The sequence below is a fragment of the Cyprinodon variegatus genome, unplaced genomic scaffold, assembly GCF_000732505.1.
Source record: "Cyprinodon variegatus isolate N-32 unplaced genomic scaffold, C_variegatus-1.0 Scaffold629, whole genome shotgun sequence".
In the NCBI taxonomy this organism is placed as follows: Eukaryota; Metazoa; Chordata; class Actinopteri; order Cyprinodontiformes; family Cyprinodontidae; genus Cyprinodon; species Cyprinodon variegatus.
In genome coordinates this window covers 291816-317186 of record NW_015151082.1, presented here as the reverse complement: position 1 = coordinate 317186, position 25371 = coordinate 291816, and the positions used below count along the sequence as shown (strand labels likewise).

The 25371-nt window shown below is 37.3% G+C and overlaps 1 protein-coding gene across 1 annotated transcript; it reads right to left on the bottom strand.

Moving 5' to 3' along the window:
* Positions 1–1986: 1986 nt before the first annotated feature.
* Positions 1987–8527, bottom strand: LOC107096505 (fructose-1,6-bisphosphatase 1-like). The gene is made up of 7 exons (XM_015393182.1): positions 8274–8527; positions 7079–7241; positions 6423–6515; positions 5272–5412; positions 5032–5169; positions 4840–4959; positions 1987–2403 (listed from the first exon to the last, which is right to left on the bottom strand). The coding sequence occupies exons 1-7, from the start codon at positions 8441–8443 to the stop codon at positions 2212–2214; spliced, it is 1017 nt and encodes a 338-aa protein (XP_015248668.1). The 5' UTR covers positions 8444–8527; the 3' UTR covers positions 1987–2211.
* Between the last annotated feature and the right edge of the window lie 16844 nt (positions 8528–25371).

Genomic DNA, 25371 nt, shown 5'->3' with positions numbered 1-25371 from the left:
CTGGATCTGCAGTGAGTTTGAGTCTTACATAGACAAAGCCTTGTATCGCTTGGAAACATGCAAATGTTAACCGGGTCGTTTGGTTCCATTGTTAGCCTGTAATATCTGAAACCTGTCTATGATTCTGAAGGTCGGTCGTTGAAGGGGGGGGATTGCCGTTAAGGGGGGGATTGTCTCCTGTAATGCCTGAAACCTGTCTATGATTGTTAAGAGTCGGTCGTTAAGGAGGTATTGTTCACCAGCTGGAGCGGGTAGGTGCTTCGTTCCTCTGTGATGAGGTGGGGGTTGTGGTGATATCTGGAAGGGATCATGTCTATGAGTGAATTGTATGTTTTTGGAAGCTGGAATCTGAGTCCACCACCTCTGTTTAAAGTTGTTTTTTCTCTCTTAACATAGATGGCTTCCTTCACGCCCCTCTCAAACCACCTATTTTCTTTATCCAGAATGTGAGCATTCTGGTCCTCAAAAGAATCTTGTCCAGAGGAGGCTGCTCTTCTGTGTTGGGCCATGCGTCTGTGGAGAGGTTGTTTGGTTTCTCCAATATAAAGATCAGAGCATTCCTCGATTCAAGTCTTTGTCTATATAAGACTCAAACTCACTGCGGATCCAGACATTTGAATTGAGAAAGCTTCCTGGAGAGGTGGCGAAACGTCTTCAAATCTTGCAAACCAAGTCCAGTGGATATTTTTTGAACTTTTACGGAATGACTATGACCTGGATGACTGAGAATCTTCATCAGCAACTGAAGTTGTTGGTGATGCTTTGGTGGGACTTCAGGTGATGTGATGGCAGGATGTGCAGCCCTACAAAATTGATTTAAATGCATCACTTTATATTTGTTTACCATATTGTTTTTTATTCTTTTTAATTATGATTTACTACATTTGGTTGACTGAATTTGCCACATTTTTCTTGTATAATTTATTTTGAACTTATTCTTTTCTTTTGAGTTGCCAGTTCCTGTGACGCTGCTATGTGGGCTTGGCTGGACAGTGAAGCAGGATTCCCAGCTGCAATTACTTAAAATATTTTCTCTGTTTGCTGATTTTTTTTATTGTATAGATTAATCTGCTCTTTTTGTTGTCGTTTTGTTTAGGTAAATGTTCCCTCTTGTGTCAAAATGGCCTCATCAGCCAGTACCGGTATATATGTTCCCCTTGTTTGTCAGTTTGTTAGGTCAATTAATACTTCAGTTGAAAGTTTGTTTTTTCTTTACCTCAATTTCATTTTTGGGCCCAGACTTATGTTTAGGGTTCATCATTTTGTAGTAGATAAATCTGTTTCCATTTTCTCTTCATATTTCCCTTTGCTTCTCTGATTATTATAATTTTTTTTTTTTGCACAGTCACTCACAGTATCACTTTGTTTTTCAAACAAAGCTTTTCTATTACAGCTTCATCTCGCTTAATGACCGAGTGGAATCCATTCAGTATTTCCGTACACTTGGGATTGATTTGAGTCATTTTAAAATCTGATAAAATATCAGTCTCAGTATGTCATCAGACATACAACCACAGACCTTAGAGAAACATTACTTTCTTTTTAAAGGCGAATGTAATACCCAGCCTATCCGTGTTCGTGTTTGTCTTAAGGCCCACTTCGTTTGCACAGCATAAGGCCCCATGCTTGTGTAAACTTTATATTTCCGGATCACTTGCTCTGCTCCCTGCCTTTTGTAAACGTTATGTTACATTTTATGACAGTCTTGAAGTCTTAAAAAACATCACTAATTTTATTAAGCAAAAAAAAAAAAAAAAAAAAACAGAAAAAATCTTTTTGATGTATTTAATATATTTTTTTCCAAACATTAGTTATGTTACATGATAAAAGCATCACATTTTGTGCATAAATTATATTTGGTCTTTTGCATATATAAATAAAAGGCATATTTGGTCTCCTTAAGGCACAGTTTTATGAACTGGAGAACAAATTATTTGTGATAGAATCACTCAAATGTATTTAAATCTGTTTTTTGGCACAATGTTGATTTTTAAAATGGTTTATGAACAATTCATATATCATCTACTTCATTGCTGTGAGTAAAACCTGTTTTCACAGAGAAAATCTCTCTTGTTCTTTTGGTCACAACAATCCTTCAAAAACACATCATCATCCAAACCCTTTTAAATCCTTCTAAGCCCCTGAGAGCACCAAAAGTTGTCTCTGCTGGAAGTGGGAGAACTTGGAGAGCGAGTCGAGTCAGTCTCCGCCTCACTTCGACGCGTGCTTCTTGCAGAGGGCGATGTACTCCAGGACGTCTTCGGGGGAGCCCATGGCCACAGGAGCGCGCTGATGGATGCTTTCAGGCTGGATGTCCAAGATGTTCTCAAAGCCTGTGGAGGCCATGCCGCCCGCCTGCTCCATGATGAAAGCCATGGGGTTGCACTCGTACAGCAGCCGGAGCTTTAAGCAAGAGGGGGAAGTTTAGTTTCCTGAGCTGGTGTTAAACTATCAATGGTTCCTCTTTGGTGTTAGCTAGTAAAACATTTGAAAAAAAAAAAACACTAAATATTTCTACAACAGGTGCATAACTTTTAAAATGCATTGATACATTATAAGTGGAACAATCATTTTATACCTTAAAAACTTCAAAGTATATGCAATGATGTTTTTTCTATACTTTCTTTAACAGGTGTATAAAGTCGATGTGACAATAAAGGCACTTAATTTAGCCACAAAGCTGGATCAGGACATGTTTTCTGTTGCCACGGTGAACAGGCTGGAAAGAGTTAAGGCTCTGAGTCTAACTGTAAGAAAACTACAGCAAAGATGATCAGAGTATCTAAAATGGATCCTTTCAAACTGCAAAGCATGTCAAGAAAAGGTATTTCCTGGCCAAACATTACAAACATAAAAATATTTATTTGCTGAGCTAAAAGTGACTGTGTGCTGTATGAGTTTTTCACAAGCTGATTTTCAGGATGTGTCTGGGAAAGAAAAGATAAATGTGACAAAGCATCACATGCCCATTGTTAAGCACAGTGGAGGATTCATGATGCTGAGGGCAGGTATCTCTTTTTTTAAGTCCCTGTGGTGTTTTTATACACTAATTTGTATTACAATCTTTTTTTTTTTTTTTAAAGTGGAATTGTTTTACATAGATTTTTTTCCCAATTGCTTTTTATTTTACTTCAATTTAAGGTTACCATGGAGATTTATCCTTTCTATCTGCGGTTTTTTAAAGCCTCTTTGGTATTCATCCCAAAGGTTAGAAAACGCACAGATGTTTTGCATCGAGTTTAACCTACAAATACTATATTAATTCAGTTATTTTTAGAAAAAGTAGCAGTATTTCATGTTAAGTATTAATGAAAACTGTGTAAAATTATTCCCCATAAGGATTAAAATGCAGGAACTATCAGCTTGAGAGATGTATAATTTCTGAGATGTTTAACATCCTCTACTGGAGGTTTACTTCAATAAAAATGAAGAAGGATGTGAGAAGTGAAGAAATAAGGTTGTAACAGAGCGGTCGGCTTACTGGCATGTTGTTTAAGTCAGAGTCAGGATAAATTCCTCTTAAGCAGTTGCACTTTGAGCTGATCTCTGGTGTAGCCTTTTATTTTGCTCTGATATCATCAGTAAAGGAACCATATGGACCATTAAATGAAAAAGGTGCTTTACTGATATAGACAGCTGTGGGTGTTTTCTCTTTTTTTATTTTCCCTGAAATCTTCTTAATATAAATACATTTTGGAAATCAATATATGTTCATAACAGTCTGGGAAATGCTTGAAGATGGTTACTTCCTCATCTAACCTAATATGTTTCAGTGCAAAATGCAAGGTCCACAAAGATGTAGATATTTAGAAAATAGATTGGACTGCACAGATTCAGGCCCTTTAATCCAACATCAGTGTATGACTTCAAAAATTCCCTTTTGGGAGAATTGGTTAAAAAAAAAATCAATATAAATGAGTTCTTTAGAGATTTTATAAAGCTTTCCTTTGCTAAAAAGGGTGGATTAATGTCAATCTGATCCCATGGATTAAGAATGGGATGTCACTTTAGTTTAAATGCAGTTCAAGGACGGTGAGAAAACACTGAAATGGTGTGTTTGTTTTTATAAAGCTTCACAAAATGACAAGGAACAAGCAAAAGATTTAGTTTGAAAAAAGAAAAAAAGACTATAACAAGTTTGAAAAGAAGTGATTTTTAGGATAAAATTCCTTGTTAAAGCGTTTTACAGAATAAAGAACCCATATCTAAAAACATCACTGTCTTATTCTGTTAATAAAGCTGGATTTCACTAAATGATATACAGATTTTTTATGTACGCGTTTCCACCCCTTTCAACTGTTAGTTTTAGCACATTTATTCTAAGGGGGAAAAAATACACCAAGAAAGGTGTTGCTTTAAAACAACAAATGTTTCTATATAAATATCTGAATAAATAAATAAGTTTATATATATATATATAAAAAAAACTTAAACGCTAAAGGAAACAATTTTTATCTGATCTGAATACTTAGAAACATTCTGCTTTTTTTAAGTTTCAAGAAAGCAGAATAATTTATATTAGCCCCTGCTAAAAAAGAGAAAGAAACCACGTTATTTAGGTAGGTCTGGTGTGTGTTCATGCTCAAGCAAGGGAGTTAAAATTAGATATTTTTTAAATAATTTGAAACTCAGTAAAATACAGCTTGGTGAGGACTCAAGAAAACTAAAACCCTTCAGACCTCCTGCAAAACTGCAGTGATACTTTTATTATTCAATACTGGCAAGTACAATTTCAAGGTTGGAATTGTAGAAAATTCTTTACAATAGGTGCCGTATTTGTTGAGGCCCAGTTTATTATTTTATGTTTAATATTAGACGACAGCGGCAGCTGGACCTTACCTTTCCCTTGGGGCTTTTCACATTTCCAGGATATAAAAAGATTCCTCCGTACATCAGCGTTCTGTGGACGTCCGCCACCATGGATCCAATGTAACGCGCTCCATAAGGCTCACTACCATCCTAGAAGGGCAGACAGTGTTTACAGGAGCAAGAATAAAATACGTAAATATTCTAAAACATCATCAGTGTTACCTCAGGGAACTTCTTCTTCTGCAGGTATTCTGTGACAGCTGGGTCGAAATACTTTGCATAACCTTCATTCAGGCTGTAAATTTTGCCTCGTTTCTTGATCTTTACGTCTCGCTCAACAAGGATGAATTCACCTATGGCCTATTTAGCAAAAAGAACAATACATGTGAATGGACAATTAATTAAATTAATAAAAAAAAAACAAGTTCTATATGAAATAAAAGGTCATTGGGGAGTACTGACTGGGTCCAGCATGAAGCAGTTGACTCCTTGGCCGGTGGAGAGGACGATCATGGTGGCGCTTCCGTAGAGGGCGTAGCCCGCCGCCACCAGGTTCCTGCCTGGCTGTAGAGCGTCCTTCTCAGAAGGCTCATCTTCTGTGGTCTGATGGACGAATCAGATTTTTTTAATAAATGTTACTGGTTCGACTGGTTCTGGTTAATAAGTGTATCTATAATTAACTATAAAATAACTTAAGTTTTACTTAGTAAATAATTCAAAAATTTAAATAGAAATGTGTTATTTTCCTCCACTACAGCATGTGGTACATTTCCACAGACATTAATACAGTATAACAGAGCTGGCATTGAGCATTAAACAGTGATGTGATTTAACACTAAAAATCTTTCAAGCGTTTGGGATCTCTGAACATTTATTATGATAATTTATTTTTGTTCAACTTTGGTTTGTTTTTTTGTTGCAAAAGGTTTTGCCAGGCTGTGTATCCAAGTAATTTATAATATGACACGTTTTTGTCTTTATTTTTTACTATATTCATGAGCTTTTCATCAAACTAAACTAGTAATATTGATCTCCTCAGTTTTTAAATTAAAAATACTGCTGGAATTTGACATCTGTAATTTAGTTTCTTATTCATTAGACTTGAAAAAGAATTTCCAATTTTTAACACTTTATATTTTTGCAAATAGTAACAATTTGAGAGACTTCTGATAAATTTACCAGATTATCTACTATGCAATAATGATTTTACGTATAAATGATATTTATCAATACTACTGCAAATTTTGTACAATCTAAGCCTTCAACAGTACAATACAAAATATACAATTTAACTTAACCATTTCTTGGGAATAGAAGGAAATATATATATATATATATATATATATTTTTTTTTTTTTTAAGTGATATCTAGAAGAATCAACCATAAGTCCCCTTTAGGAAAACAGTGTATGAAAATAATTGTAGGAAGAAAGAATACATCATAAAACTAAAAGAAATTCAAGCCCCAACAAGGTAAATCTCAACATATTTTATCTCTTTAAGACCTAAGATTAAGGTTATTAAATAATAGCTTTTTTTTTATAATAAGCTAATGTACTTTAATTTCAGTTTATAAGTAAGATAAAAAGTTTATCAATGAAGGATGTTATTACCTTTTTATAAATAGCAAATATGGTTCCAATTGAGACAAGACAGTCGATGTTGGAGGAGCCGTCCAGAGGATCAAAACAGACAATGTATTTTCCCTAAAAAACAAAATAATAAAATTAGTGGCAGGATTATTGTGCAGATTTCAAATGTTTTTCTTTAACCTTAATAATTAGCGTCACCAGGCCGATCCCAGGATTTATTACATCTTTTTACAAGTAGCATCTGTCATATAGGCATGATAAGAAAAGGCTTCAAACTCATAATATAAATTCCATTATGCCATTCGTATGTTTTTTTTCCTTCACAGGGCAACACAAAGACGAACCCCTCTGCACACTGATGAAATTTAAAGGCAAAACCTATCCAAAAAGTCCAGCTTAAAGACTGGAATGGGATTCTGGATGAGAACCCAGGGAAACACATGCTAACCCATGTAGAAAGAAAAAGCCCTGGTTGGTATCTAACCCAGGACCTCCCACAGTGCTGACAACTACCACAGCATATATAAACATTTGAAATAATACTCAATACTGCATCAGTGATTTAAATAACATAGATATTATGTTTATATTTTTGTTCTGAACATTGTTTAGCGGTTAAGATGTGGTGATTTTACTCAAGGTTAACATCCAATAAGCTCGCTCTGCTCCTGTCTCACCTGTTGCTCCGAATCCACAACGATAACCTTTTCGTTCTCTTCAGACACCAAAACGCAGGAAGTAAAAGATGATTTCAACATGTTAATAACCAGGTCATTGGATAAGATGTCCAGCTTCTTCACCTGATCACCCGTCACGTTGGTGTTGCCTGCTATGCCATAACTGAGAATTACAACAAAGAAACAAAAAATGTTACTTAAATATATAGTCATTTCAAATATTTTACTGCAACTTAGAAAGTTTTTTTTTTTTATTCCATATAACATGTAGTGCTGGTCTAACCAGGGCATTGGCCAAATAAGACACTGCTTAAGGCCCCAGGGCAAAGTGGGGGCTCTCAGTATCTCAAAGAGAAATTGCTTGTTTTGTTTTCTCATGCTTGTATAATGATGTATATATCATTATAGTAATAAAAGCACAACTTGATGACATTATTATATCTTGAATCATGCAGAGATCATTACTCACACATGAAAATATATTGGTTTCCATTATCTTAGAACATGCTTGATATTCTATTTTGTATCTTGTCTGTTTTTATACAATTAAATTGATAGTTTTTATTATCAAAGCTTTTTTATTTGTTTTTTATTGTATTATAGGTTATTTTTGTTCATTATTGTTTGCAGTTGTAACCAAACTGTAAATAAATTGCATACTAGTTTTTGTGTAGCATACAAATAATACTGTTAAGAGCACTAACAGGGCTGCAATGAGTTTCTAATAGTTTTGTAACTGATCTGATCATTTTACTGTTGTTGGTAAAAATAAGGGGCTCCAGAATTGAATTGTGCTCAGGGGCCCAATGGAGGCTTGAGTTGGCCCTGATGTAGTAAACAGATAAGGGTTTGGCTGCAGGAAAAAAAAAAATGCAACTGATGCATGACGCTGCATTTCAAGCTCGTGATTGAGTAAAAAAAATGCAGCAACAACTGCAATGGTTTGAGATTTTGCAAAGGGTCATACGGCTGTGAAATCATACAGATGAAAGGAAACTTTCTAAAAAAAAAAAAAAAAAACTTTAGAGTGTTTTGGGGGGTTATCAGGTATGCGCTTCCTGATTGGTGCGCAAAAAAACCTGAACATCCTGCTCAGCATGTGCATGGAGATAAAATGTTGATATTTATGTATCAAACAAGAGGATACAACAGCTTAAAAATGTTATTTTCCCCTCAATGATGGTTGATAACTCACAGATGGGCGATCCCAGCTTTGCGCACAGCGCTGGAGATGGCCTTCACCGCCGTGCACAGTGAGTTCAGCAGCGTGGTCATCTCTCCCGTACCCTTCGCCTTCCTGCCCTCCTGCATCACGAAGCGGGTCATGGTGACCACGTTGGTGTCGAAGGTTCCCTGGTCAGACATGATGCCACAATATCCTTCTGTTGTCTGGGAGTAGAAGTTGGAGGAAACGCGGCAGGATTAATAAAGGCGCAGCGAGGCGGAACTCTGCAGATGAGGGGCCAATCCAGGGCTGCATGAGAGGTGTGGCCCCGGTGGAAACACAAGCCTGCATTGTGCAAATGTTTTGGAAGTAAAGAATGAACCAATAATACTATCTATGCAAGGCTGTGACTACAATAATAGAAACTGATCAAGTTCTTTGGCAAGAAACTTTTCGCAAGACAAGTTGTGCAGCAGGTTTATCTAAAACACATGCATGGAAATGGTTTTCCCCTCAAATGTCTGCTTTTCTGTCACTCATGCATGAGACATATCCAACAAAATGCAAAATCAGCCATGAAAAATCGAAGTAAATATAAAATGTAGGTTTTAAATGATGATTTCATATAGAATATATAATAGGATCCAAACAACCTGTCATTTAACCAGAAACTACTACATGCTGCAAAACGTTTGCCTTAAATGTCAATAAGTCTTGGGTTAAAAGACTTTCAACCCATTCCTATTTGCAAAACTGTTTTAGTTCATCCACACAAAGGGATCTTTGACTGTGATTGCCCACTTGATCTTAAGCCTAGACCATGAATATGCAATAACATAACCTTTGTTCAGTCATTTGTTTTGCAAACCCCTTGTTGATTGGCTTTGGACCATTGTTCAGGTATTGAAGCAAGAACGTGGTCCCCCACCATCACACCCACACCACTGTGTTTTATTGTTAGTGTGACGTTCTGTTTCCATTATGTTGTGTGTGTTACCCCAGATGTAACAGGAAAGTCACTGTTGGAAAAGTTTTCAATTTGTACTAATGTAACATAGGATTATGTTGTTTTTTTTGTCAGCACAACTACAAAGGGGCTCTACTGTTAAATCAGTAGATTGTTCAACCAAGGCAAGACAGACACATTCTAAACTCTATGCAGTACCCAGGAGTTTTGAATCCAAAGGGTTTCAACATCTGCAAAATGAAGAAATAAAACCATTAAGTAATGGGTCATCTTTGGGTTTTTCTGTTTAGCTGTGGTGCCACCCTGGAGGAAGGTAACTGGGCTAATGCAATCAACAACTTTAACCATAGATGATAAAGTTGGGCCTTTTTGTTTGTTTGTTTGTTTGTTTTTAATTTACTGTTTCTCTCCCAGAGAAAGGCTCCATCTCAACACCTTAAATTGTAGCTCATAACACCTGTTCCTAGCTGCTATTCTTTCTCCTTTAATCAGGTAAACATTAAGAACCCTATCCAGAGTAGAAAAGGCGCTCCAGAGTGCTGTGTTGAATCCAGATAGCATTAAACCTTGTAGAGTTCAAGCAGACAAGTATGTGGATGATACTGGTCAAAAGTTAGCTATAGCCTTCAGGAAAATAACTGCGGAAAAGAAAAGTTACACAGATGTGGCTAAAAGATTAAACTCTCTAGTAATAAACCCAAAACATATGCAGGTGTGTACGTTAGCCTGTTTTACACCAAGTACATGTGAATAAAAGATTTGGCACAGGGTGGCTGTGCCTATATGATCTGTTATGCAAAGAATTGTGGGGAAACATATAGCTCCTAGTGGCTATGGACATTATGTGGTCACTTTGCGATCTGCATTGGTACTAAAATGTAAAGCACAATTTATGTAAAGCACTTTGAAATGTCTTTGTACTGAATTGTGCTATATGAATAAACGTTCTTTGCCTTGCCTTGCCTTGCCTTATGTTGCCTTGCCTAGAGACCATCCTGCTTCCTGACCCTACCTCTTTCCTAACTGCCAGCACCATTGGGACACCCCTATTATGTGAACCGTGGAGGCACTTCCGCTTTTGCTTAAGTGCACTTACCGATTTGAGGTATTCAGACTGAGCCATAGCTACAGTATAGGTTCAGCTATTACTGTGACTGACTGTATCTGCTCTCTATCATCCTTTTGACATGAAAACTGCCATAGACCTGGAGCTGGTTTATCACAATCTTCTCTAGAACTGAAATTATTTATGGATCAGAGCTTCTATGTTCCTCTTGTATGTCTGTTTCTGTCTCCTTCAACCCAAGTCGGCCTCTGTTTAAGGCCGCTCACACGGAGTCTGGTTCTACTGGAGATTTCTGTCTGTTAAAAGGGAGTTTTTCCCTCTCCTCTGATGCTGCATCCATGCATGCTGCTTAGTGTAAGGGAGTATTGCAAAGTCACCAACACAACGCGGCTGACTGTCCACCATCACTACATGCTCATTGAGGAGGAACAAATTCCACAAAGTCGATGACTTGATGCAATCAGCTGCTTTTCCTTAGAAAGAAAACATTTAACCAATCTGTCTGTATGATTTGATTGAATTGAATCTGTAAAGTGCCCTAAGAGGAGCTACCTCCACTTTCTTGATTGATATTGAGTTTTTAAATCCAGATAGTTTAATCTCTTTATTCAAACTGGGTTTACACCACATAAAAACAAAAGGAACCAGTTTAGCTTGAACTACAAGAAAGGTTGTTGTCAGCACAACCAGATGTTGTGATTACTAACCCAGCAGATGGATCACTGCTTCTGCTTTTGGTGTTTCTTTTTTAAGATTTCACTTAGTTTTTAATTTACATTTAGTAATAGACATATTGCAAATCTGAGTAAAATGCTTAAAACCTACTAAAGTGAAATTCAGCTTTGGCAAACTGCTAGAAAAAAGTTCAAAGTACAGACAAATTGTATTCAGTTATAGTTACATGAGTAAATGTAACTAATTACTTTTCTCTCCTGGTGCTTTGTAACAAAAAGGTTTGCAATTCCCCCAAACTAATGGAAGAACTTTAGAGTACATATATTTAAACCATAGATAAGGGGTATCAATCCAAAAGTGGAGAAAGAATGGCAGAAAATATGAGATGGAAGAAGATCAAGAAAAAATTTTACATCAAAAAGACAGCAGGAAAAGGAACAAAAAGGAGGAAAGCTTAATAGAACAGAGTTCTCTTCCCCAAAAAGAAGGTTTCACTTTAGCAGATCATTATCAGATAATACAGTAAGAAATTTAAAATAATCTTTTCCACTTTTATCTATTCTAAACAATACTGCTAAGGGCAACCATTTAATATATTCCCCTTCACAAATGTAAGATTATGTTGATGTGGTCACTAGCTCGCTGTGTGCTGCGTTAGGCAATGTAGCGCCTTGAAAAAGATTTCATTTAACTAAGGAAGGAAACTAATTCAGAAGTGCATACTTTTGGCGCACTATGTGCCTACTGGAAAAAGTTTAATACTGTATAAAAAAAAAACTTTTTTAAACAAGAGCAGCATATTTTACTTTATTGATAGAGAAGAATAGGAATAATCCTAGATTTCTTTTCGATGTGTGGGATTCTATGTGGGATTCTCAAATAAGATATATTCCATTAAAAATAAAGGCCATTGGCACCATCTAAATATGATTGGTTCATTTCCAGAAGGTGAAGCAATATCTGAGGTAACTATTAAATCTGAACCACGTTTAAACTGTTACGATCCAGTTGAATTTTTAGAGTTAGCAAAACTTTTATCTTTATCTAAGTCTTTAACTTGTATGCTAGACCCAGCTCAGATCAACTTATTTAAGGAATTATTCCCTCTGATTTCCACCTCCATCTGTCTGTTAGAGGAAGATGTACCTCAGGCTTTTAGTAGCTGTTATGAAACTTTTACTTAAGACACTGTCTCTTGACCCAGATGACTGGGTCAATTATAGACCTATATCCAATCTTCCTTTCTTATCGAAAAATTCTTGAGAAAGTAGTTGCCAAACAAGTGTGCGATCACTTACACCATGATGAACATTTTGAAGTGTTTCAGTCTGGCTTTAGAGCTCATCATAGCACTGAAACAGCTCTGGTGAAAGTCACTAATGATATTTTCATGGCCTCAGATAATGGACTTTTATCTGTACTTGTCCTGTTAGATCTCAGTGCTGCATTTGATACAGTTGATTATAATATCCTTTTAGAAAGATTTTAACATTTTATTTTATCAAGGAACCAGAACACGGCTTGTTTAAATCTTATTCATCTGTCGGATTTCAGTTTGTTTATTTTAATGATACAGTAGCAGCCATTCAAAATGACCGTATCTCTATAGCTATGCTGCTAAAGGCTTAGGCTGCATGAGGAAATACTTACCTCTTCTCATCATTCTGCTAAATTCTATCCCTATTCTCCCATTTTGTAATGTTTGTTTTTCTCATCATAGTAGCTTCCTCTGGTCTGTTCCTGTTTGGCTGTGAGGCCATCCCAGAGAGAAATATCAGCTGTGCTGCTGCACCTTTGTTTGTAGATGATGGCGCTTGGCCTGTTTTTCAGTGTAGTCCTGTTTCTGTGTAGTCCTGGTCGGGGCAATCTGAAGAGCTGATTGACAGTTGCCTTTTGTATCTCTGCCTCTGTCTCCTTGAACCCCAGTTGGTCTCTGCAGATGGCCGCTCACACTGAGCCTGGTTATGCAGGAGGTTGTTTCCTGTTAAAAGGGAGTTTTCCTCTCCAATGTCATTGCAAGCATGCTTAGTGTGAGGGATTTCCTTCAAGTCAATGAGTCGATGCAATGAGCTGGTTTTCCTTAGATAGGAAACATTGAATCAATCTGACTGTATGATCTGGTTGAATTGTCTCTGTAAAGTGACTTAAGTTGACATTTGTTGTGAATTGCCACATTATAAATGAACTGAATTAAATTAAGATATATATCGTAAAATGGTTAAGGGCTTTACCAAGTCCAATGACTCAAAAGAGCTTCATCCAATGATCTGTCATTCAACCATTTATAAACACATTCAGACACATATAGAAGTTGTGTTTTAAATGTTCTTTTATTTTTAAGACATTAATTACAAAATACAAGAATGGTATCTGCTTTGTGCAGAACATACTTAAATATATTTTAGAAGCCCAAATTGCAATTGTGGCTGAGGAACAAACTCATTGTTGTCGTCTGTGGACCCTGAGACAGGTTGATTTCTACCTGATTTTTTAAGATGAATTAGATGTATAACTTCTTTAAGCGGAAAATATTATTCAGCAAATTGAGTCATCTAGCACTCTTTCTGCATGGAGTTTGCATGTTCTCCCTGAACATGCGTGGGTTCTCTCCAAGTACTCTGGCTTCCTCTCACAGTCCAAAAACATGACTGTTAGGTTAAATGGCTTCTCTAAATTCTCCCTAGGTGTGAGTGTGTGTGTGTGTGAATAGTTGTTTGTCCTGTTTGTCTCTGTGTTGCCGTGCAATGGACTGGCGACCTGTCCAAGGTGGACCCCACCTCTCGCCCATAGATGCTGGAGACCCCTCACGACCCCACTCAGGATAAAGCTTGTCAGAGACAGGATGGATGGAGTCATTTAGCAAACATTTACAAACCATTGAAAACTGTTGATAATTTTTTGAAGTTTTAGAAAACATAATTTTGGTATATGAGCAGTGGCAGTGGCAATGCATCCTTGCAGCATGAAGGTCCTTGGTTTGTGTTGCGGTCTTGGATATCTCTGCATGCCTGAGCTCTCTTAGGGTACTTCTAAGGCCACAATCCAAAATCATGTCTGTTAAAACACAATTATATCAACTGTTTCCATTTCAGTTTAATCCTAAAAACTCCATATTCAATGAATTGAAGAAAGTATCTGTTCTGAAAGTAAGCACGAGAAAATTTAATTTTTTTGTGTTGTTGTTGCTTTGCTTTTAAACATAGTAAATCATAACTTAAAAAAGTAAACTCTTGGGGAAATAAGTTGATAAATAGTATAATTATAACACAAGATTTAGTTAATTTGGTTTTCAAACGGTTTAACTTTATTAACAGAAAAAATATATAAAATCAACACAAGATGGCGCTCTAGATCCAGTTTACCTCAGGACGCTGACTGCTCCAGCTGGCCTATCTGTTGATTCAATAGTTTGGATTAAAGATGTATATTTTCAAATCCTCTTCAAGTATGTTTATATGTGCGTAGTCTTTTTCACTTTTTTTTTTAGGAGTGATGGAAGAAAGATATGTAAAGTAGTGCAAAGTGACGTTTCTGTCTGGGAAATAAAAAGAAACACTGATATCAATCCGCCAAAAATCGCAACAAGTTTAATATCATAAGAACTATATTAAGATGCGGAGGAGACACATTGACAGGTACGCCAATGTATAGACTATGCTCTTAACCAAAGTAGGCAAACACCTTTCTGTCTTTAGTTTTTCTTTTTATTCAGCTACTTAAAAAAAAGTTAATTAGACATAATTTTTGTACCTTTAATTGTTTCATTTAAAAAAAATTTACCTTTAATTGTTAGTACAGCACAGGCCTATTCAGTGATGCGTTTAGGTAACAGGTAATGTTTAAGCCAACTCCAATGCACCAAGATATTTAAAGCCCAGTCAGTAAAGTAGGCCAAGCGTTCGGAAGGTAAGCTACACCTGCGTTACTGACTGACTGACCTTCACTCCGCGCGCGCAGCCAGTGCGCATGAGCGCAGAGCGCACAGTACAAAGAAGCTGCTCGCGGTGCTGCGGACGGGACGTGCTCTATGCGACAGAGGTAAACTTTAACCCTGCTCGGGTTGGTGGGAAGTTACCGTGTCACCCTGAAAGTTCATCATTTGTAGAGCTGCGCCTCGAGGACAGCAGGGAAGAGGAGTTTAATCAAGTCCAAAGAAGAAGAGGAGCTGCAGACTGGGAGGCACTTGGCGTCTGGTGAGTTTCAGGCGATTGTAATTTTAGACTGCACATTAACTAAGCAGCAAGATTTCCCTGCTTTAGTCTGAGTTGTTCGGTTTAGTAACTTTTAAGTTGTTTTATGGTCAAAGTGGTGCAATGAGCAGACAGGATGAGCCGATCTAATGAAGCGCTGCTGGTTCAGCAGGATTATGGTTAAAGTCAGATGGCGTTTGTCGCACTTGCTCATGTCCGATTAGACAGTCTTCTCTGCAGGTGTCATGCAAAAATTTTTCTTAGTTTTTTCCACTACAGGACGGGCTGGGCTTTGAACTCGAGAATGACGTTTTTATTTATTTTCTTCTGATTTCCTGTCCTGCAATACAGATCATGACCGATTTTTTTTTTTCCTGCTTTTTGATTATTTTCCAAATTAGGCTACTATGAAATGAAAGCTGGAAGTTGCCAATTTATATTATTACCATTTTCAAAAAGGTAGCAGAAATAAAAAAAGAATAATCTGCATTGTGTTGTTTGCATATTTTCAAAAGAAACAATGGGTAAATCATTTTCAATATATATGCAATTTATGTGCTTCTGCAACAAACCAGCTTATATTTATTAGATTTTTAAATAGAAGTTAGTTATCTGTATTTCTGCTCCTAGAATACAAATGGCACTCAGTAATGTAATTGTGTAATCTTTAATTCTAATTTTTTATGCTTCTCACTTATTTTTTTTTTTATTGTGTACGTTTTTGGGCAGAAATCAATTCTCACCTGAAGCCTGAGAATGCCAAAATGTCATTTTTCTTTCGACGTGCTCATTTTCTCTGCCTCCTCCTCACATTCTTTTATACAGTGCAGGGATTGACCCTCTTACAAAAGCCCCTTTATGGGACGCTGAAAGGGACTGTCATCGACTTTAAAATGTTGCTTATGGGTGTAAATGAAGCTGCTGCTGTTCATATCTGGTTATCCCACTTACTGCTGGGTCTCTCTCTCTCTGACTGAGTGGTTGTGATGCACTGCAGACCTTGATGGTGGTCCCTATTGTTCTGGTGAACGACCGGGGTCAACCAAAGGGCTACTCGCTTTCTGTCCAGCTCTGAGGCTTTTCCACTTTTTCTTCAGGGATGATCTCTGAATTGTTACGGTGAAGAGTATAAATGTTTTGAAAGCAGGATAAAGGGATTCCCCAGCTTCCCATGTGGCACTTTTGATATCTTCCCAAACACATTTCTCTACACCAGGGAACATGAAGCCCAGATCTACAGCAATGCCTTTATCTCAGAGGCCAAACAAAGCATTCCCTCAACATAAAAGGAGCTTTAGTTGGGGCGGTCACATTTTATTCATTATCACCCACTTATTTTTGTGTTAAATTGACCTGCTGTCTGAGGTTAAATCTACTCATGGTGACGGATCTACTCTTAAATATTTGAGAATTTGTAGGGTTTCATGCTCAAAGAGCTAAAACGCTCTGAGATTTCTGACACATTAAGTTGATAAGCAGCCAAATGTAAGAACGCATAGCATTTCTCTTTGGCTCTTTACTGGTCCACAGCCAGGTGTCGGTTAGTACATCAGGCTTGGCGCCGTCTCCAGTCCAAATCTTCGGGTCGCTCTAAGCCTCTTTGGACACGTGTCTCATGGGGTCTTTCATTTAACACTTCAGTGAGACGACCCTCTGGTCCACAACATCAAAGCGGGATCTTCCCACTCAGATGTGACCCTGCCACCACCCCCCATCATCTCCCTGTGATTAGTCTCCCATTCCTCCAGTTTGTGGTTTAGACGAAAAGACTTCCATTCCACACAGCTCTTTGTTACTCTGCTTTTCATTGCGTGGGTGTTTGGTTTTTAAAGAATCCGCACAGTGGACTAATTTCTTATTTTACACAAGTCTCTGATTCCGGTTTTTGTCAAACATCTGCACATTCCTCTGATGTATTTTTTTTCCTTTTTTTTGTGCATTTCTGTGCCATAAATAATCCTGCTTTTGCTATTTCTTGCAACTTAAGCATGTATTTCTTTCAACCAAATGTCTTTGTGTCTTTTTCTTTTAGAGTTTCACAGCAGTGTAACCTACGGAAGCACTCGTACTGGTTAGAATGGAGGTGAAGGGAGTTGTTACAGCTGTTTGGGGTTTGAAAGTGTGGGACGAAAAGCCTACATTAGTCTCAGGGACTGCCCTGTTATTTTGTGATGTAGGGATCCTCTGCAGAGTATATAATGCTGACTGGGAAATGGCCAAAAGTAGCCTCTTAGCTCGAACTTTAAAAACCTGAAATATTAAATTCTGGAGAAAGTAGATTTAAAATGGAGAACTTTCTGTATGAAACAAAAGCAACAAAAAAAAAAAGGAGAAGTCAAGCCTCTGGGAATCCTCCTAAGAGATTTCCTGTAACCTGGGATAGCTGCCAGTAAGGCACCACACAGTTTGCAAAATGTGAGAGGAAGTCATTACTGGAGTGATCAAAGCTCTGGCAGAAACTGTAGAAAATCTGTTGAGTCAGTTTTTCTTGTGGACTTACAAGCTTACAGGAGTCACAGCGGGCCGAGGTACAAATTAGAGCAATCTGTTAAGTGGATTTGTCTTTTATTACAAATATAATGTGGACTATTTAATCTTGTGCGATGAATAGACGTGACTGGCCAACCAGCAGCCGGGTGCACAACCATTTTCTTTAACTTTAATGTTGGTTATTTACTCTACAGAAACTGGCAGGTTGTTAATGTTAAACATATCATCCTTGGCCTTCTAAAATAAGGAAGAGTAAATTTGTGTTATTTGTGACCAGGAAGGTCATTCTTACCTCTGTGTGATTCGAGCTGCTGTCTGATTCATTCCTGCGTGCTGCAGCTTGTGCGAAGAGGAAAACTGTTGCGGTGAACATGAACGAGTCGAGGGGAGGTGCTCGGATTAACCCTGCTTAAACCTTCAAGTAGGTTTCACAAAGATGTTTTGTTTGCTGGTATGTTAATCTCTTTCTCTCATTAATGCGTTCTCTAGCTGATTGTGTTTTCTTTATTTCTATATAATGAGGACGATTATAACGGTTGAGTGATATTCCTGTAGAGTCATGAGTCATTTTAGCAGCTCTTACTATTTATTTATTATGATTTTAAGTGTCAAAGAGACCATGCGTAGCAGAGGCTGTGCTTTCATGACTTGAGTTGGATATAATGGGATGATATCTGTGAATGAAGGTAATTACACACTAGGATGAGAACATAAAGAGACACTGCTTGATGAGGATGACTGGGAGGGATTGTTTTGACACTTCAGCAGAGTAGGGGGAGTGGCAGAGAGGACTGTGTGGTCAAACATTAAACTTCAAGGTACTCAGTTATCCAACAGAGTGATTACTGAAGAAGGTGAATCCCTCCTTAGACTTTTTGGAACCTTTCTAAAGAAACTTGGTAATTTTTTCAATTTCCCTGCAGTGCAAAAATACAAAGGATGCTCCACATTTTTTCACCTTTTCATTCTTTAAGTGCAACTGCTGTGTTTTATGCATCCATCTCCACCACATTTGCACATAAAGTCTTTGTGATCAGTTTTATTTTAACTTTAGTCTGACTGATGAGATGTCTGTTAACGGTGAAGGTTGTTCTTTTAAATTTAGGCTGTAACTTTGATTAAGCTGTTTTAAAACATGAGAATCTCTGGTTCTGTCCAGCCCATTCCAGATCTGCGTGTACATTTAGGGTTGCTGTCTTGATGGAAGGTGAACTTCTGTCTCTTAAAGGTTTTCCATCAGATTCACCTTGTTTTCAGTAAAATATTCCCATCAACTTTGACCGATTGCTCCATCCCTGCTGAAGAAATGGATCTCCCCAGGATAACCCTCCCACCACATTGTTTCAATATGAGGTTGGTGTATAAAATGAGGTAAAAAGCTAGTTTCTTCTCACCTTCTCTCTGCTCTGCCATAAAGGCCAAACTTTCTCTATAAATCTTGACCGTCTGTCCGTTATCTATTAGTGATCGGCCGATACTTGGATGTGAAACTGATCTTATCCACATATCTTATATATAGGACAGAGCATCGATAATAAATCGGAACTGGTTCTAACCTTTCAGTTCTCCCAGAATAATTAAAAATTTTTCTTTTCAATTTTTATTTTCGATGCCCAGTCCACCAACCAGAGGTAGAAGCGGGCTGATATCAGAGAAGAGGAATCGCCGCAGTCTGTGCACAGCCTTCTGTTTGTGCTGCAGCTTTTGAAAGTGAGGCTTAGCTTTAAATAAATGACCAATTGGCTACGTACAACACAGGCAATGGGATCTTATTATGCAAAGTAAGGTGCATGGTCCACATGATTTAAAAACTGCAGGACTCAGGATGAGAGCCTCATCCTGGACCTGCTGCACCGGTGTTGAGAGGTAAGCTCCCTAAGGGAATTTAATTTTTTCCCTTAATTCATAGCGCACCTTCTGCAGGGAGAGCAGAGCCTTTTTAAAAAATATTTTCTTCCTCTTCTTCTTCCTCAGATACCCGCCTCATTTCCTACACATTCAGGATAGAAGGAGAAGCCCTTAAATGTAGAGCTGCCAAAGTTATACATTATTTTTGGTGTAGGTTCATTGATTGTTTATTTTAGTTAATTTGGATCTGTTTGATATAATAAAACCCATTAACTGAGCAGTGGAGTATGAAATCTGTCCGCTTCTCTGTTCACCAAAGTAAAACCTCATTACTTCCATGTCTAGTCGAGCGGATCTAGGTTGCAGTAAATGATGCTGAGGATATAAACTCTGTTTTCCTGCCACGCTGCTTTTCCCTCCAGCTCAGTGAGCCTAGAACCGCACCGCAGCCAGAGTCAGGTACAAAATATAATCAAATTCTTTTATACAGCATAAGTACCTGCAGCCTCAAACAGATGAGCGTATATGTGTATTAATGAAGTTTTAAACAATAAATCTACAAGCAACTCCATAGTGAAAAATCATAAGATCATATTAGACTTCATAGGTTTGATATTTATTTACTGGTTGAAAATAATGCAATAATTTATGGTAACATTTATACAGAGATTGAGGTTGAAGGAATGAAAACACACCCAACCCTGCTTGTATACCTCTGTAAAGGTTTAAAAAGTCAGTTGCTGTCCAAACTGTAATTGGTTTCAGGAATGAAACAATTAATCGGACTAATCATGCTTAATAGATTATTGAAATGTTCATCAAATATTTTAGTAATACATTTTTGCGAAAGATCAGATTTTGATCTTAGCTATTAATGGTGTCTATTATGAAAACAAAAAAACATGGCATTGGTCAAAATCTGAATCGGTATGTCAGGCTTTTTAAATATGTGCATCCCTACTAAAAAATTAGGCTGTTTGGATTTTTGTTGTTGTTGATCTTTTATGTATTTTTCCTACCCTTTCAAGATGAGCTGATGCTGACTTTAATGCCGATACATCATGCATCACTAACTGGTATGAATGAACTAATCTGAAGCCTGTGGTTAGGCTGTGCCTTAAAGTTACTTTTGTTGTTGTTGTTGTTTTTTGTGGGTTTAGAGAGGTGTTGGACAGCCTTCAGCTAGAAAATACACCAAAATATGGCTGAAACAAACCAATAAGACCCAGCAAAACAGTCCCTCTGTTTATATGCAGCAGTTGTCTGGTCAGAGGATGTCAGTTATTGGAAATATCTCACCCATCATGATGTGAGTGACAGACGTGGCGCCTGAAATGTCACTGCTTTCAGAAAAATCCAGCTTGTTTCTTATATGTTAAACAGAACAGGGTTGATGTGGAGACAATCTAGAGCCGAAGTGCTACAGTGATAATCCTCCAGGTATGCAGGCATGCTCAGACTTTGCTGCTTGTCATGTTTAAGCATTCCTTAGAAAGGCACTTTTTTTCCCAGCTTTCATTGTAGGCCCAACTTTTTCTGCTTTGGGAGAGCTAAGCAGCTCCAGACAGCTGGCATGTTTATGATGGATTATGGAGGGGATTTCTAGAAGTGTCTGACTTTTGACTCTAAGGTTGCCCATTTCAAAGCCTTCAACCATATCTTGCTCTATGTGTGATCATTTCTGACTGATTTATTTGCAATCTACTTGTAATTCTGTATCCTATGGAGCTCTGTAAACACAGGGTCTGTTTGACTTTCAAACCAAATAGTTTTTGGTGACTGCTGATGGTTGTACAAACTGCTCAACAACAGATATCTTTAACAGTTTCTTTCTGACAGGTTGCTTTCACACCTGTGGACCTTGAACTCTACCCTGGGTTTTTTGTTACCGTAGTTTAAGCCAATATTGCTCTGAACTATAACATTTCCCTGATATGTTTCTGGATCTAAATCCTCTCCTCCTTTCTTGAATTTTGCATAACTCTCCGTGCATGTTTAGATTTTCATGTTCAGTAGCAGTTTCTTCAGCACACCAGTGCTATTAAAAAAGATCTTTGCTAAACCGCACAGAGTAACTGTATTTAATCACCTTCTTCAATGTATTGATATTAATAATCACTTTTTTTTTCTCATGGATCAACAGTGGAGTGAATAATAGAATTAACAATCCCAACAATCGTGTCAGTTTAAGTGCTTTCAGACATAATTTATTCAAATTTATTGTTAAATAAATAAAAAAAATCTTAAAATGGCGAATTTTTCACAACAAAATATAAATGTCTATCAGTAGTAGTAGATGCAGTGATGTCTCTAAGACGCTGATGAGTGTGTGCATGTGGTTACAGACCACACACACATATACTCACTGGCTGTTTAACATACTTTACTCATAGTATGATTTAAAAATCAGTTATTTCTATAAATCATCCTTAAGGGAATGAACAGAATAATGTTTTTGGTCCCTTTCATCCCAATGATGGAGATAGAAAAATACATGTTATTTAAAGGCTGGATATTCAGTCTATCCTAGCGCCGATACGTGCTGCTGAGTTTTTACTTTGTTGAATTTACGGTCAATTTATAAAGCAGATATTGCTTTTTCTTTCTCTATTTACATGATAGAAGGATATGAAGACACCAAAAATTATAGAAGTCTTAATTTAAACCATAATGGATAGACAATGGTGGGAGAAGTAATTATTGCCCTTCACATGATCTCAGGGCATGACTGCTAAATGCAGGAATCAGTGAATACATGATCGCATCAGCCAATACAGATAGAAGAGAAAATGCTAATATCCCAAAATGTGCGCCGGCTAATGTGTCGGTCTGTCTCTAGTCTAAATGCCAGTGCTGATCATTTTTAATGTTTTGGTCCAGTTTATTTCTGATGCAGGGATGATGTTGGAAACTCCTAAAATCAAAGGTATTTTCAGAATATTATTATAATATATTTTTTCTGATGTGGGTCCTTGACAGCACCAATAATGCAGTAAGTGAGCACAGCCTAAAACGGTAACATCTATATCGGATCTGATACTTTTTCTTGTAAAACTGATGTGCTATATTCAAGAGATATTGCACATCTAGGCTACCATCATATTCATCGTGCTAGGAGTGGTTTTGAAGTAAAGACTGATGGTACTTCTATTTATTTCTCTTTTCTTTAAAGAGGAGATTTTAAAGCCAGTTTAGATGGAGTAAAGGGCTTCCGTGGACCAACACAGTATGGCCACACCTCCCAACAAATGAGAGCTCTACCAGACTCTTCAACCAGCAGTTTCCAACTTAGTGAGAAAATGTGACAAATGAGAGCTGTAAATTTAGCTGCTCTTTATCTTTTCTCTCATTTGCTAACTGTTTCCTTTTCATTAGTGATGTTTGGATGTTAACAGCTAAGAAAAAATAGAAAATTGCAGTTGTGGGGGGACTCCAGCTGTAATTCGATAAGCAAAACGAAGAATATTAAATTCCCTGTTAACGTTGATTGTGTTTTGTTGTGATGAAAATATCCAAGCACAGTTCATGAGGGTTTTTCCCTCAACTGACTTTTCAAGGATTGGATTAAAGAAATAAAAATGTAGTTGGTTTTCCTTGATCTGCAAATGATTGAAGTTATAAAAAAACAATCAAAGAAAAATTTTGGTTATTTTTTTTATGCAAAACTACTTACCTTGCAAGCAAGATGAATCGACATGAGATCTGTGAATGAAAAAACTCCCAAAATGCATCCTACCAGAAACCAACAGATGCATTAGCCTTGATACAGAAATGTTTTCGACCAATGAAATGAAGTGACGTGGATGACACTTCAACCAATGGTGGAAGACTGAAGCAAAACTAACATGGCTCCATCGGTTTTAGCTAGAACACCCTAAATTTTTTGTTTGGAAAAATTATTGTGCGTGTGTTTCTCCTGACCGGATATGGCAAGAGTTCGATTTTATCGGTTAACTCTGTTACCAGGCAAACAAATAAAGAATGTGACATTTCACAGCTGCTACTGCTGCTGTGATTGGTTGAAAGCTTGACATTGAGGGCAGATGCCAAATCATCTTGAAGAATTCCACTGAATTTCCCCCCTTTTGCGAAAATGTTCTACATGATGCTTTCCAGATTGATACCTGTAGTTCAATTTCAGTTCTATGCAATGTCCATCTGACTTATGCCGCCAGGTTACAAAAAATGAAAAACTGCTTTGTGTGCGTGTGTTTTTATTTATTTATTTTTCTTTAACTCACAGTTTCCATTAAGATAGTTTGTTTTAATCTGTTTTTTTTTTTTTTTTTATCTCAGTCAGTTTGCTGTGGGTTGGTGTTAAGCTTCTATATGTAGTCCCTATTGCTTACTTTTCTGCACAGTTCAGCTTAATCAGAACCCTCCTCCTTGTTATATCAGGGCTGTTTTATCTATCCTCTGGACATGGAAGCGACTGTTTACAGCACAGAAAACCTCTGAGCCATGCGGCCCATAGTTACCAGTCTCCTCATGTTACTGCCTCCCTCTCTCACACGCTGGTATTGTCAGGTTACTGTGTGCGTTTTTGTGAGTTTTGGCTGCAGCCCCGGCGTGTCAGGAAACGCTCGGTGACGTCCCCCTTGTTAATCCCTCATTCCTCCCAGGATATTGGTCGGCTTTCAAAGGTTGCTGCAGAGTTGGATGCTTTCGGAAAGCTTTGGGACTTTTTAGATCCGAGGGAGGTGAGTTTGAACTGTGTTGGGTTTTAGGGAGGGGCGGTGTTTACCAAAGACAACTTCTTGGTCTAAGTGTTTAGGTTTAATCACAATCTTGCATTGAACTGTTATCACTTGAAATAACAGGAAGATATACAATCACTCAATGTAGATTGAACTTGATGTTCTAGATAGTTTATCAGTGATAGCAGTTAGATCTATACTAGTAATCTAGTTTTGACTCAATATTTTAATCATGAATACCTTTTAATCATCCTACTGAGAACTTTATTGCCGACTAACTTAACTGCTGCAGTAGTGTCATCACAATATCTGTGTGTGACATCACACTGTCGCTAAGGACTATATGGACGTAATTTCTGGTCTGATATGAAGACTTATTTTTGGATTAATGCTCTGCATAACTCCACTGTATTGAGGAAATTAATGGAAAATCTTAATCAAAAATTAGAATGTAAAATAAAGGAAAAGCTTGTAAAGAAAGACTTGTCAAATTATTTTAAGTGTGAAATAAATCCAATGATGTGAATCCACAAAATGCGCCTCTTTAACTGTGTTTGAGGGGGGAAAAAACCCCTGACTGTTGAGGACAAACTGAACTAGAAATTGTGCAAATAAAAGCATGGATGTAAAAACATTACGCTTGTTTGAGGAAGGGATTGTTATAAAGTATGAAAGCTGTGGGGAGGAAGGATCTACAGTAACACTCATTTGCACATATAGGGTGCACTGGTCTGTCACTAAAGAAGCTATTCAGCTTGGCAACATCTTAATGCATGAAATGAAAGACAAAGACTGATAGTGATGCTATATTTGCTAGAGGCCTCAATCTGTACACCTGTATTATTTCTACAGGGAATCCAAGGTCAGAGCTAGCTCTCCTGATGAGTTTGTCTAACCTGTTTTGGCTGCAGATAAGATATTTCTCCAACAAACCTTATCAATAGAAGATAACTGATGTCAAAGAAAATGCAGCTCTTTTCTTATGTAGTTAGATACTGTATTTTCATAACATCTAGATTGACAGATGTATGCAGATGTCTTAGGATTAATAAAGATGATTCAGTTGTTTTTTTTTATTATTATTATTAAACAGGGTTTTATTCTTAAATGTTTTATTTTTAAGAAATTAAGACTTCAAAAATGTATTCTTCAAAAGGTTATATTATTTTATAGTCCTATCTATACTTAACTAAAG